Source organism: Idiotropiscis lumnitzeri, chromosome 2 (genome assembly GCF_059441095.1).
Source record: "Idiotropiscis lumnitzeri isolate Australia: NSW breed Sydney's pygmy pipehorse chromosome 2, RoL_Ilum_1.0, whole genome shotgun sequence".
Lineage (NCBI taxonomy): Eukaryota > Metazoa > Chordata > Actinopteri > Syngnathiformes > Syngnathidae > Idiotropiscis > Idiotropiscis lumnitzeri.
This window is the reverse complement of record NC_142392.1, coordinates 363,951-377,608: the sequence shown is the minus strand read 5'-3', so window position 1 is coordinate 377,608 and position 13,658 is coordinate 363,951. Positions and strand designations below refer to the sequence as shown.

Genomic DNA, 13,658 nt, shown 5'->3' with positions numbered 1-13,658 from the left:
GAGCAAAACCGCAACGCGCTCGACAACAAGCAAATTGAAACGTCTTCCTCAACCAACAAGAGTCCGGTTGCCTCCGTTCAACTTGTGACAATTGCCTGGTGGACTGCCAAGCGACACACACCGATGACACACGTGAAACACTTTTTATTTCTTCACACACACACACACACACATTTGAATCGTCCTTCAAAGTGACCCAATCACAAGAATGGCACCAATGACATCATCACAAGTGGCGCGTGCTGAGCTTCAGTCGTAGCAAAGTGCAAAGGGATCGCGTCTACGTTGGGGTGGGCAAACTTGTCAGCTCGAGAGCCACCCAAAAAAAGAAAATAATCAAATAAAATAAAAGCTTGAACAATTTCATTCCTTTTTTTTCATTTCAAATTCTAAGTAAATCTAATGTATTAACAAAATTAAAAGTGGATATCATTTAGGTTCTTTTTTTTTTTGTTTACCTTGAATCAATGTCGCGAAAAAAGATGCCCAAACAAATGCCGAAAATGTTGCAGGACTCTTTGCTGCCTGTGCCAGATGTGCGGCCCGCAGCTGTTCATTTGCCCACCCCTGCTTCACAAACTGCACGTTTTCTTTGACACAAATAACAAGTAAAAACAGCACTTACGCAATATTTACACAACTCACGGCGGCATTACCTCACGATAACTTCAAATGTTCTCGTAAAGGATCCTGTCCGTCTTTACACATGAAAATTAGCGCAGAGGAAGGATGTCGTTGATGCACATTGACAGATGTTTGTTTCATCCAAAATGCAAAGGTCAATTTGCAATCCAGTGTTCTTACTCTGATGTGCTCCTACATCCTGAATAGTGAGGCGGGCTGTACGGACTCAAGGAAAAAAAAAGAAAAAAGTCTTTTTCTAGTCAAATGCTGAGTAAGAAGATGGAAGGAAAAAATAACAAGCCCGCTTGATGATTTTGAAAGATATTCGAGGGTGGGAATAAAACAGGCTGGTGTTTGGAGGAAAAGAGGTGAGCTTTAAAACCGGAGAAGACTTAGCAAAAAAAAAAAAAAAAAATGCCAAGAGAAATATGTGGTATAAAAAAAAAAGTCGGGTTGCGATAAAGGCGAACAAGATATTTGGCTGCCTTCGTTTCCCTTTGACAGTGAAAGAGCGAGACGTCGGACATCTTGTTTGTTTTGCTACTTTGTGTGGGCGGGGCTTCCTGGTGAAGCTTGTCCTGAGTTGAACAAAACAAGCCCAAAAAATGTGCTCCAGCGGCGCGTCCACCAAGTAGGACGCTGCCCCTGCCGCCGTGTCATCCTCCAATCAGCGCGCTTGTGGTGGCTCCTTAAGGCAGAACTCCAACCCTCCTTGAAGCTCTCTTTGCGTTTGATGACGATTATGAAGCATGGGAGGCACGTTCACAGCCTGCAAGACAAGCGGCAGGGGTTCTGACCTTTCAGCCTCATGTGCAATAAGAAGAAGAATACAAATGCTTTTTTTTTTTTTTAGATGGTGCCTTTCGTGGCAAATAAAGGCGACAATTGACGTAGCAATGCAATGGGGTGTATTTGTGAAAGATGGAGATGATGTGATGAGGAGGAGCCCAGAGTCACACCTGCGGTGACGAGGCACGCTTTAGTGGGATTTCAAAGCAGCGGTTGTCAAACTGGGTCGGGATATGGTGCGGTGTGAACCGGGATGAGGCAGTGACATCACGTGGCACGGACTCACTCGCTCAGTCCCGCGCAGAAGCACGTTCTCCGCCATTATGTCTTGCCAGCGTTCTCGTAGATGACGTCAGACGCGAGCGATTGCTGTTGCTGCTGCTGCTGCTTCTTCTTCTGCCACATCAGCAGGACGCATTGGTGGATGAACACGTACTGCTCCTCTGTCTGGACCATGGACAGGCGGTGGGAGCGCATCTCCGACACCATCCCCAGGATGTCGGCGAACTCGTGCTCCCGGATGTGCTGCATCAGGCGGTCCAGGGCCATGAAGGTGCCCGTTCTGCCCACGCCAGCACTACACCAACCGATGTGCACCGTCACCATGGCAACAGGCATGCCGTTTGGAAAAAACCGCACAACGGTATTGTGTTTTACCTGCAGTGGACCACGATGGGGTCTTTGGTCCGGTTGGCCCGTTGCCGCACGATGTGGACAAACTGTAGGATGCTCTCGATAGCGTTGACGGTGGGAACGCCGTGGTCCGGCCACGAGGTGTAGTTCAGGTGCAGGATGTCCCGCGTCTCGTCCGCCTGTGGTCGCCCGTTCGCAACATGATCATTTTAACACTCGAGTCCCGAGAAATGTTTCCAATCAGCCCGTTGCATACTGCACGCCAACTAAAGAGATTAAAAATGGGTCCCTTTTGGAGACAGGAGGTTGCTATACCACAATCCTATTTTTACTTGTTTACTCCAAAAACTTGTGAGCGTCGCAAAAACAAAGATGTTGTTTGTCGCCGGATCAGGGCTTCAACTGACAATTGTTTGAATGACTTACGTATCCGAGCCGAAACTTCCTGATGGTCCACTCGGGCGACTCGTTTTCCGAGAGCATCCCCACACTGATTTCGCCGTACATGACGGGCTCGTCGCTGAAGGGCCAATAGTGGTCGCACTTGACCTGAACGACACGCAACAAACGTACACAAAGGCGTGTTTGGATGCGAAGCAAAGGGGAGCGGCCCCCTCGCCGGAACTGAGACTTGCCCGTCGCCGCTCGTTGCACTGCGTCAGCATGACTACGATGGGCGACTTCTGCTGGAGGACCATCTTCCAAAAGTCGTTGCGCGTCTCCGGCAGCGGCCCCTGCGTGGCAATGTACTCTTTGGCGTGTTTGTAGCCCTACACAAAAAAAAAAATTTTTTTTTTTTCTTTTCTTAATTTCATTGAAAACAGTATATGTAATAAGAATGAAAAGAATTGAAATTCTTTGGGCATATTTGGACTGGCCCGTCTGTCCATGTGTCCCTTGAGCTCGCTACGTTTGTGGTTCCTGTGAGCGATACTCACAGGAATGTAGTTGGCGTTGATGTAGTCGGCGCCTTCGTCGTTGTGCATGGAGATCAGCCGGACGCGACTGAAGTCGTCTGCCAAGGAACAAACACCCAACTCAGTCCTCTTTGTTTCAGGTAATTGCAACTCCATGACATGACATTTTATTTTCAAGAAGCTCATTTGCCTTTAAACCCTTTATCTGCCCGATGTAGCTGCTGTTGCGTATCTACGGCGCGCCACAAGGATCCACTTTAGGACCCCTGCTGATATTAAAGCTACCTGGTAAGAGTCTTCTTTTTTGTTAAGTTTTTTTTTTTTTTTTTTTTTAACTAAAATGGAGGGTGTACTGTGGGCTGTATATAATGTCCGTACTTTTGCCCCCCTCTCCCTGCAAATTTAAAAACTGTAAATATTCTCCAATTTCTGTAGAGGTTGTTGTTTTTTTTGTTTTGTTTTTTTTTTGTCGATGAATGGGAAAAAGTATTGCGGGGTTGGATGAAAGTAATGTCGAGTTGTAGGCCTACTGACAGGGCAGGATGTTGGTGTAGCGGTTCTTGGGCCTGTTGACGGGCAGGTCGGCGGCGTCATGGGAAAGGTCGAGGCCTACGCTCTTCAGCTCCTGCAAGCGTTTGGCGGTCATGTGGCGCTGACTGGGAAAGATGCCGAATGCTAAAAAATGTTGGTCCCACCTCAAACTGCAGAGAAAATTTGTAGGCAGAGTCTTTGCTCATCTCTTTGAAGTAGGCGTCAAAGTCGTCTAGCTGCACGGGACTTGAAAAGACAAGGGGGGGTGGTATAGGGATGAGAAAGTCGTTGTCAGGTGCGCTGATGTGCCTTTTGCCGGCCTTACCTTGTCAACTTGCGCTTCTTTAAGGCCGTCTTGCCCCTACAGCACAAACACGACAAGTCAACTCGCACACCAAAACAGGCCTGGGCTCGACCGATATCCCGACTAACGCATCCATCCGTGCACGCATCTCTTTTTGTGGACTGGCCGCCAGTCACATAGACAAATGATGGAGCGGTCGCCAGCCAGTAAGTTGGGGCATAGAGAAGGCCGATTGATTTTGCGAGGCACGTCTAGACAAAGTACTGGTGGCGAGACAATGGCAGCGTGCGGCCCACGTGGCCACGCCTTCCGGCCCAGCCGTGTAGCCGGAACACGCTAACGTGCTCGACGGCTTTTGGAACGGCCCCAGCTCCCGAGTGGCCGGCAGCTGTGCGACCGCTCGTGCAGCCTGCCTTCTGCAAATAGATTCACATTCGTTTTCCTGTGCAGCAAAACGGTGTCTTCTCATTCCGGCATGCATGCGTTTTGCCGACTTGTGCTCATGCGAGCGGAACGTGCGCCACGCATCAGCACAAAGTGTCGTGCCACATGCACAGCTCACAAAAAGTTTCAGAAATGCTTTCCGGAAAGGTCTGGCAATTTCAAGAAGTAATTGGCTAAATGATCGCCGCAAAATGAAAAGTCAAACCATACAATACATGTATGTAAATATTCTTAAAATATTCGGCTCATTATAATGAACTTCAATATCAACAATAATTTGCTCACCAGACTTTTCCGTCCAGAATAACGGAGGCGCTCGCTCACTTGCTTACTTACCATGGATTAATATAAAAAGCCAAAAGATAGTCAGTCCAAAGGCAGGATGGCAGAAGGGTAAGGAAGGCAAAGAGGCTTCTTCGCCTGGCGAGGGTTCAAATAGAACACAAGAAGAATAAAAACACCAACAGAGAGAAACCAACACGCTGCTGCTGCTGCTGCTGCGTTAGTACACGTCATAGGGGAACACACACTTGATGACTCATGCATGCTGGAGCAGACGGAGCTCGCTCTGTTTACAACGCCTTGTCTCCGTCTCCACTCTGACGTCACCAAATCAGAGCCGACTATCCACTTTGCCGTCTTCGTTTGTTCCCGCACGCGTCAGTCGATGGGCACAAAAAGCCGCAAATGTACTGAAAAGCGTTTCGTGATGACTGACTGACCGTCTTTCAGCTCTCATATTAATCACAAGTCACACTTAATCGTCACCTACGCAGTCCCAGACATGACAAAATAGATATCGTGCCAACAAAATACTTTTGTAGCCACAAATTAAAATACTACAAAATGTCAGAAAATATGAAGCTGAAGCCCTGAATCAGGTCGAACGAATGCGGCAAATACTCATTCGCGGCCACCCGATACGAAACGGTGGCCTCGTTGACAAAATGAGAAGAGCGCCTTGTTTTCTTCCAGCGTTTCATTGGAATTTGTCTCGTACCGTCAACAGACCCAAAAGAAAACACGGAATGCCTAAAAGCAGTCGGATGCCAGAAGCATCTTCTCCGCGTCAAGAATTTGCATTGTCATAAAATGTTCATCAAACAATGAAGCAGAAGAAGAAGCAGAGCATCAGCGTACCAGTTGTAAGGCAGCTTGCCGTCTCTTTCGAACGAAGCAAAGTTAACAAATGTCTCGGCGCCACACTCCCTGAAAGACAAGATGGGCGGGCGGACGGTGAAATTCCACCCGTGTGGTCGGAAGTGAAACCCGGCGGTGGTTTGGTGCTACCTGCTCATTTGCAGATGCTTCTTACGGAGAAGCAGCAAGAAAAGAACCAGCAGGCCGAGCAGCAGCACACTCAGGACGGCCAAGGCCGAGATGGCCGCCACGCTGGGGTTCATCTCTTTGGCTGCACGCACGCACGTTAGTGCAACGGACCGGAGGGTGAGCAAAGGATGGCCCGCGCCTTTCTTTCATTTGCATGAGCAAGAGAGAGTTGCGACAGCGCCCCCTACCGGCGGTGGTGACGGTGATGTGGGCAGGCTTGCTGGGCGTGCTGTAGCTGACGCTGACCACGCTGCAGTTGTAGCTGGACGACGGCATCAAGCCCGAAACGGTCAGCACGTGCGAACTGGACACCTGGGGCTCTCGAGTCTGAAGCGCACCCAAAAGAAGCGGAGGAAAGAGTTCAAGTGGCTTTCCGCATCTCCCGGGGCCGGGGCGCTCACCTTCACTTCTTTGCCACCTGGCCTGGGTTTGCACAGCACCTGGTAGTGGTCCGCCACACCGTCCTCGCTCCACAGCAGAGTCACCGACGAGTGCGTGGCGTTGACTGCGTACACGGACCTGGGAGGGGCCGGTTCTGGAACCAAAAGACGGCGGACGTGGCTTGTCACCATCACGTCAATCTCGGGGACGATCGGCACGAGCGGATGCTCAGACCCAGTTTGATGATGCTGTGAATGGACGCGTTGCGACTGCGCTCCGTGAACGCCGTCACCGTCACGTTGTAGATGTCGCCGGGCGGCAGAGGCAGGCTGGCGCGCATCACATTCCGAGTCACCTGGCAACCATTTCATGGAGCGTGTGCGAGGGGGGGGGGGCAAAAAACAGACAGGAAGTGAGCATCACCAGAGGAAGACAAAGATGACGATGACGTGGGGAAGCAACGAAGAGGAAGACGAATGGCAAGGCGGCTTGGAAGGTATGGACGTGCCTGATAGAGCGACATCATTTGTCAGAGAACAAAGTACGTGACTAGATCACTAAGTACTCCGAAGCAAAAGTCTTTGTCACCAAAGTGACGGCCAAAACTCACGTCTGCCGAGTAGCGCCTCTCGGGACCTTTCTTGCCGACGGCCACCACCTGCCAGTGCGTGATCCTGGAGTGCGACAAGTCCACGAAGAGTTCGCCGTATGTCCAGCGAACATACAGGATGCCGTGGGAGTAGTCGGCCGCAGAGATGTGAGGCGCCTCTGGAGCTGCACGACAAAAGGCCGTCGCTGGTGAGGGCGAACGCGCACGGCAGCGAACGTGCTGATTGCGTAGACGAAGGCCGGAAAAGGCAAAAAAAAAAAAAAAGAAAGGTTGGCTCGGTTTTGCTGTTCGGTTGGTTTGAGTACCTGTGACGAAGCTGATGGTGGCGCTGTCGCAGCAACTGAGCGGCGGCTCGCCCCACGTCACCATGGTAACACGGAAGTTATAATACCAAGCTGGCAGCAGGTCGGTCACCCTCTGAAAAAGGAACGTCAGGTTAATTTGTGGCTTATTTGTGTACGTCTGTCTTTCTTTCTTTCCTTTTTTTTTTTTACCACTGATGCGATGACTGAGGCGGTGGCGGCGATCTCGTAATAGGTGGTCCACTCGGAGCTCAGGGTGACGGGGTTGAAGAAGAAGGTCTGAAGGACATACTTGCGGAAGGCCACGTGATACGGACGCTGCCAGCTCAAGATGACCGCCGTGGGGCCCAGCGGGTACACGGCCAGCTCTTGGACGCCCGTCGGCTCTGGCGCAACAACGGATGTTCGTGAAGGCTTCTTTATGCCCTACATGTACGGCTCACGTACCGCAATGCCGCACGCAGTTTGCTTTGATACTCGCGTTGTGATTCCAATTTGTTGCGGTTTCCAAGTCAGAGGCTGTCGCGGTGACGGGTATTGGATAAGACGCTCTGAATTTTTCTGGACATTTCCTGTCGCTGGTTTTACGTTGCCGAACATCGAACAAAGTGACAGCAACCAGATTGGTGATTGCGTCTGCAACAACAAATGGACCTGGATCATGCATTTAATGGCGGCGCTGACGTGTGTGTGTGTGTGTGTGTGTGTGTGTGTGTGGCAGCCACCCAAGCGGCAAGCTAGCACCCACGAGCTTGTTGCCCACTTTGGTCACGTGCGTCATCGTGACTAAACGGCGCAATCGCCAGAACAAATGTGCGCCGCATTCCCGGCGCAGCGACAATTTGCAATGCGTGTGCTGCACAGCGCGTCGGTCACGTGATGCAATGCGGCCGTTGTCGCCCGCGTGCACACGCGGTATGAAGAAGCCTTTCCAATCGTTTTTGATCAATGTCGAGATGGCCGCGATCCAAGAGTTGAATGGAGGCAAATTGACTGTTTGATTATTGAACCTTTTTCACGTTTGATCCCGGTGGGTCACTTGAAGGCGGCTGTTGGCTTTGTTGCTTCTTTTTTTTTTTGGCCTCTATGTTGCGGTTGCAATGAGCTTATTGCTGACCAGCGTGATGGCTTTCAGCAATATTTTGATGTCTCTCCTGACTCCGTATGAAAGGTTGCCACTTATGCGCCGTTCTGGACGCGGAAACGACCACACCGGCCACTTCTGGCAACAACAAGCACGTCCCTCAAGTGACCGCCCCACCAGACGCAAGCGGACATTTTGGAACTGTGAAATGTCTTCAACAAGCAAGAAGAGTCCAGTTTCCTCGATTCAACTTTTACCACGCTAATGTGAGAGCTAATCACCAATATCCACGATGACTGGTTCTGAGGGAGGACTGATCAGCGGTCCGTTTGTGTGGTAGACCACCACCCGGTACTGAGCCCCCGGCGTCAAGTTGCCGATGATATCGCTGGTTGAGTTTTCCTGTCCAAAGGCGCGTTGACGTTAATGTTGGCGGGATGGCTGACAGGAAGGGAGTTGGCGACAGGCGGCGCTTACCTCGTCGCAGTAGTCGCTCTCCATCCTTTGGCTCGGGCCGGGCTTGAGGCAGGTGGTGGACACCACGGACACCACGCTGCCGTCGTGGCTCTCGGACGACGGTGCCCAGGATACGGCGGCCGTGCTGGATTCCAACAAGCGCACCGTGACTGCGCGTGGACGCTGGCGCAGCTCACGCAGGAGCTCGCCGTCGGGACCTGGGAGGCAAAAAAAAAGATGCGGGCCGCCCGATCCAATCACACACGATGGGTCGTTTTTATGTCGAGCTTTGAACAAACAAAGCGGGTCGCGCTGGAGTTTCAAGCTGCCAAAGAAAACGTCGGCGTGACTTGCCCAGGTAGAAGGTGAAGCCGGCGTCGGCGGTGCTCTCTCGGGCCTCGCAGTCTCCCGCCGTGCTGAGTGTGGTGACTCTTAGGCCGTACGTTCCCGCCTCCGTCAGCTCGGTGAAGAACTCGTGAGTACTTTCATCCACGCTGGCCGTTTGAGTGGCGTTACCTGGACACGTTTATGTCAGGCGCAAATGCTAAATTTGGCGACTCGAGTCAAGTCGTGACCGGAGTGGCCCGCCTGTGAAAAACGGAACCACGCACACACAGTGTGGCTGTGCGCTTACCGTCTTTGTAAACGTAGATGTTGAAGCCGTCGTAGCTGGTGGGCGCTCTGGGAGGCAGCCAGCGCACCTCCAGCAGAACAGGCGGCATCTTAGTGGGCAGGACCAAAGACTCGGCGGGGACGGCCATCGCCGACCCCGCGTCGTTGGAGTCCTCGTACTCGTGCGCCGCGCCGTTGACGAACTCGTCCTCCCCGTCGGCGGGAGTCTCGGTGGTGGCGTCCACCCGGCGCTTCTGGCCATCCGTGGCCTCCATGATGGCGCTCCGGTTGTGTGTCGCTTCCTCGATGGAGTCCTCAGAGGGCTTCGCCTCCTCCTCGTCCACGAGTGGGACATCACGGGAACGCCGGCCGGCCCGTTGGATTTCCTGCGTCGGACTTTGGCTCAGGTCTACCATCTTCCACGAGATGTCGAGCGGCGGATACGGAACTGCGGACAAGAATGAGGTCTTGGCGCAACTACAGCAGATCCTCAAGTGATGAACGCGTTTCGTTCCTATGCGGGCGACGCAACCTCAATTTCCACGGAAATCGGAATTCACCCTTTAATACCCCCTAAATCTGTAAAGGGTACCGCCTAACTATAAAAGTTGCGATATCGGCATCGGATGGTTGTCGTACCCGTCCTGTGATCCACGGGCGTGTGCGTGATGTCACTCTGCGTCCTCATCGCTGTCTGGTAGGCGCTGGCCTCGGAGATGAGCTGGAAAGTGATGTTGCCGTAGCACACCCCCGGGAGCCAATGCTTGAACACCGTCTTGCCCTTGTAGAAGTCTGAAAAGCGACACAAACGTTGACGACCATGGTCAGCGAGCGCCTGCGACTCGTTTTTGTCGCGTAACAGCTGCAACCCATTTTTAATGGTTGCAGACTCTCAGTGAATATTTGTCAAATGTGACAGAAATGGCTCTTGACACAAAATCCCCACATAAATTGCATCACGTTCAAAGTTTGACGGGGGGAAAAGCAACGCCTTCTCATCTGAAAATGACACAAAATTGCCAACGTGACCTTTGTAGAGCATAGAGCGCCTCTCGCTTCCTTCGCTGTAGCTGATGTTGACCCTGCTGAAAATGTTTCCGGTCGGCGTGACCATGTCAAAGACCACGCCGGTCTCGGGCGATTCCTTGTAGTCCGAAACGCGCACGCTGCTCACGGGAAGCGGCCCTGCGGGCGACAGGAACAGGAGACCTGCGGTTGAGAGGAGCGTTACGGGACTCGGTCGTCCGTCTTTGCCGTCTGCTCACTGGTGAGGAGGGACACGGTCGAGACGGGTCTGGACCACAAGGCTCCTCGTTGGAGCAGGAGGCCCACGCTGTAGCGAAGGCCGTGGAAGGACGCGTTGAACAGCAGCGGCTCGCCGGCCCCCCCGAACGGGATCACGGCGGGCCGAGGCTCCCCGGAGATCTGCGCCGCGTACGCCGAGATGTTCTCCCGAAGGTCGGAAGTCTCCAGGTTGGCCACGATCTGACCGCCGTCACTCAGACTCACCTGGAAAGCAGGAATCACCTGAAGCGCAAAAGATGGGCGGGACGTCACGTTAGCGGGGTGCCGCCAAATGCTCGTTCGTATTCTTGAGCACATTGCCCCAGCGACAACGGATGACTCGCGTGACCATCCTTCCCATCGTCTTCCGCCGCCGCTTTTACAGGAGGATCCCCATGGTGACGTTTAGGACCCTCGTGCGCTTCTTGAATTTGCCGCGGGTCATTTTTGAAAGCCTTTTGGTGTGGCGCCATCACGTGGCCTTGGATTAAATGCGTCAGCGCGACCCGACTTTCCGCCTGGAGCGGACGGCTCGGATGCCGTGACGCGGCGCGACGCGACGTGGCGGGAGAAAGTCACGAGTTGAGCGCAGATGTTGTCCGGGCCGCCGTGGAGGCATAAGCGCGTCCATTCACATTGCTCTTTGTTTTGTGTTTCCAGCTCAGCTGTCACATGACCGCTGCCTCCCTGAGCCCCCCACCCCCCACCCCCCCATCCCATCCCCCACGTCACCCTCCGCCTCTTCCTGCCGTCATTGTCGTCAACGAGGTCGGTGACGCTTCTCAACGGTTCACCTTGCATGTTCTCATTTTTCGGCAAGTTTAGCGAAAACCTTGACAAAAGTTCACATTTTGAAGCATGTTGCGACAATCGTGTATTTGCTTTTCACTTTTTCCGAATGCTCCTATTTTTTTCTTCTATTTTCCTGATCTTTTTCTAGTTTTTGCCAATACACTTTTTTTCCCCGAAACATTGTCAGTCCCACCACGAACTGCCGTCCCCAAAATTATTTTTCTTGAAATCGTTTCCATTTACTGTTTCTTCCGCATGTTTCCATTTTCTTCAGTATTTGTTTTTCCATTTATTTTTTTCAATTGTTTCATTTTTTTCTGGTATTTCATGTCATATTGTTCTATTAGTTTTTTTTTTTTAGTTTTTATGTTTCTATTGTTAAAGCCATATCCCCTTTTTTTCCTCCGCTAACAATTTCAGGGCCAACCAACTCTCGGCCGTCCCGCACCCACCCGCGATGGCGCCGCCCCTAGTAGGGAAGGAGCGCTTCTTTGCACGTGACGCTTGTTTGAAAGCAGGCTGGTGTTCCGACAAGAGAAGATTGAAAAAAAAAAAAAAAAGGTCGGCCAACGTATCGCAGGCGGGTGGGCTGCTGTGCTGAGCTGTCTCCATGGCGACGTAGATGAAAGGAGATGCTCATTAAGTGTGTCGGATTCCAGCATCGCCATGGACACCGAGAACCCCCCCGCCCCCCCGCTGGCCCCCGGGGCGACTTGAATGCTAATGTCGCAAATGCAAATCTTAGCCCGCGCTCGCCTTGCACTTCACCCCGTTTGATCCCCTCGTCTGTTAGCTGGAAGGCGTTTATTAACGACGAGGCCGCCGCAGCTTGTGGCGTCGGGCGTTTATTTGCTCGGTCAAAAGTGCCAGGCAATTTTTTTGGGGGGGGGGGCAAGTTGTTTAACAAAGGCAAGGCCTTGAAATGATCTTGGACTATTTTATTGTCTAAAGCACGCTCATCTGTTGGTTGCAGGGCATTTATTAGGTGGGAGGCATTTTTGTAATTTTGTAACGTGGCCGTTTGGTGTTAATTGTCTCACCGGTAGAAATTCATCTGTTCCAGCTCAAGCTTTTTTTTTTTGTTAACGAGTAACAACAATTTTTTGGTGTGTTAGTCAACTGTCAAAATTAGTGAGCATTTATTAGATGGGAGGTATTTAGCAAGGATCGGGCGTTTTAATTTAGTGTCTTGTCTTTGAGTGGACAACCTTGTTGGCCTGCAAACTGCGACCCCCCCCCCCCCCCCCCCGCCCTCCCCCAAGGAATGCCCCTCCAGCTGGCGCTCGATTCCGATTTCAGGCTTCCTGCTGCATCGGCGAGCTATCGTTGAGCGCCTAATGAGGGAACGGTCCACTTTCGTGAATGGGGACTCAAACAACACTGAGACCATTGTGATCGATGAAAAAAAAGCACAAATCTGCACTTCCTCTTGGCGTCCACAAGCAGCACTGAAAGAATTCACTTCGTGTGAAGGACAGACAAACCTTTTGCACCGAGACAAACAATGGACTGGTCGCCAGCCGAGCAAAGAATTTTTATCAGCAAACGAGGGATTCAAACCCAGAACCCGAGAATTGCGAGGCGTTCCACTACTTGCCGCTTGTGACGTCATGAAAGAAGATTGCATGAGCTAGCCTGCCGCTAACCAACTAGCACACATGTTAAGTGACTACATTCAATAAACAACGTGAACGCGCACGTTCACGCGCACGCCCCAGCTGCTGATCGCGGTGGGCGCGCACCCCTACATGTGCGCGTGCACGACAGGCTGCAGCCGACTGACCCACTTCTCGCACGTGCACACAAAGCGGACGAAGGTTCGAAGCAATTCTTACCTTTACCGAACCGAGCAGCTGGGCCGCGAGCGCGAGCCAAGACGCGAGCATCGTTGGGCGTACGCGCGCGTGCGTGACGAGACAATGGCGACCCGCGTCACGCGCGCGCACGTGCGTGTCTTTGTCTGCGCTTAGTCTTGTCGCATCTTCATCTTCATTATCATCCTCATCTTCGTCACGTTGGCTGACGCGCAGGCTGGCGGGCGGCCGAGTTCGGGCCGGGTCGGACTGGACCGGAAGCGGAGCGCCGGTGCGTTGCGAGCGAGAAGCCGAACCCGAAGCGCGAGAAGATGCTGCGACGGACGGAAAGACAGACAGACGGACGGGCGCCAAGCCCCGCCCAGGAGCGACGCACGCGCATCCTTCCCCCTCCATCTCCATCTTCATCGTCGTCATTGTGAGTGCTGATGCGCTCGAAGAAGAAAAAAAAGAAACTTGTCCATCAATGACAATGTGTCCACTTTGTGCCAAAATTTGTGGTAAAATACTTTTCGTTGCTGCATTAATGTAAATTGGCTATTTGAAATAGAATTGAATGAAATAAAATGTTTTCACATTTTGAAATAATAAATTATAATTAATGTCTTTCAATGATTTTCTTGTTAATTAAAGTCACCTAAATGCTCAATTTAAAACAATTTCTAGTCATAATTATAATTTTAATTCATTCTCATTCACTCACTCTCATGACAAATGAATGATTAAATTACAATTAATGAATCTAAAATGGT

General features: G+C 51.8%; 1 protein-coding gene and 1 long non-coding RNA gene across 4 annotated transcripts; one reads left to right on the top strand and one right to left on the bottom strand.

Annotated features, from left to right (window-relative positions):
* Positions 1 to 36: 36 nt before the first annotated feature.
* On the top strand, positions 37 to 10,994 carry LOC148341034 (uncharacterized). The gene is made up of 3 exons (XR_015840196.1): positions 37 to 3,103; positions 3,182 to 3,251; positions 10,961 to 10,994. It is a non-coding gene; the product is annotated as an uncharacterized LOC148341034 (long non-coding RNA).
* ptpro (protein tyrosine phosphatase receptor type O) lies at positions 130 to 13,282 on the bottom strand. Of its 3 annotated transcripts, XM_088286538.1 has the most exons (26): positions 12,928 to 13,280; positions 10,282 to 10,543; positions 10,046 to 10,201; positions 9,656 to 9,808; positions 9,039 to 9,464; positions 8,759 to 8,920; positions 8,426 to 8,622; positions 8,230 to 8,350; positions 7,057 to 7,250; positions 6,868 to 6,979; positions 6,563 to 6,726; positions 6,187 to 6,307; positions 5,973 to 6,106; positions 5,760 to 5,898; positions 5,533 to 5,653; positions 5,383 to 5,451; positions 4,579 to 4,662; positions 3,820 to 3,855; positions 3,659 to 3,740; positions 3,498 to 3,588; positions 2,985 to 3,061; positions 2,682 to 2,816; positions 2,473 to 2,595; positions 2,071 to 2,225; positions 1,700 to 1,990; positions 130 to 1,393 (listed from the first exon to the last, which is right to left on the bottom strand). In XM_088286538.1, the coding sequence occupies exons 1-25, from the start codon at positions 12,976 to 12,978 to the stop codon at positions 1,735 to 1,737; spliced, it is 3,621 nt and encodes a 1,206-aa protein (XP_088142664.1). In that variant the 5' UTR covers positions 12,979 to 13,280; the 3' UTR covers positions 130 to 1,393; positions 1,700 to 1,734. The 3 variants fall into 3 exon arrangements, 2 of the variants coding, with proteins under 2 accessions (XP_088142664.1, XP_088142653.1); XR_015840191.1 differs by having other exon boundaries at positions 1,584 to 1,990; positions 6,563 to 6,979; positions 12,928 to 13,282; XM_088286527.1 differs by having other exon boundaries at positions 6,563 to 6,979; positions 12,928 to 13,281.
* Positions 13,283 to 13,658: the final 376 nt, after the last annotated feature.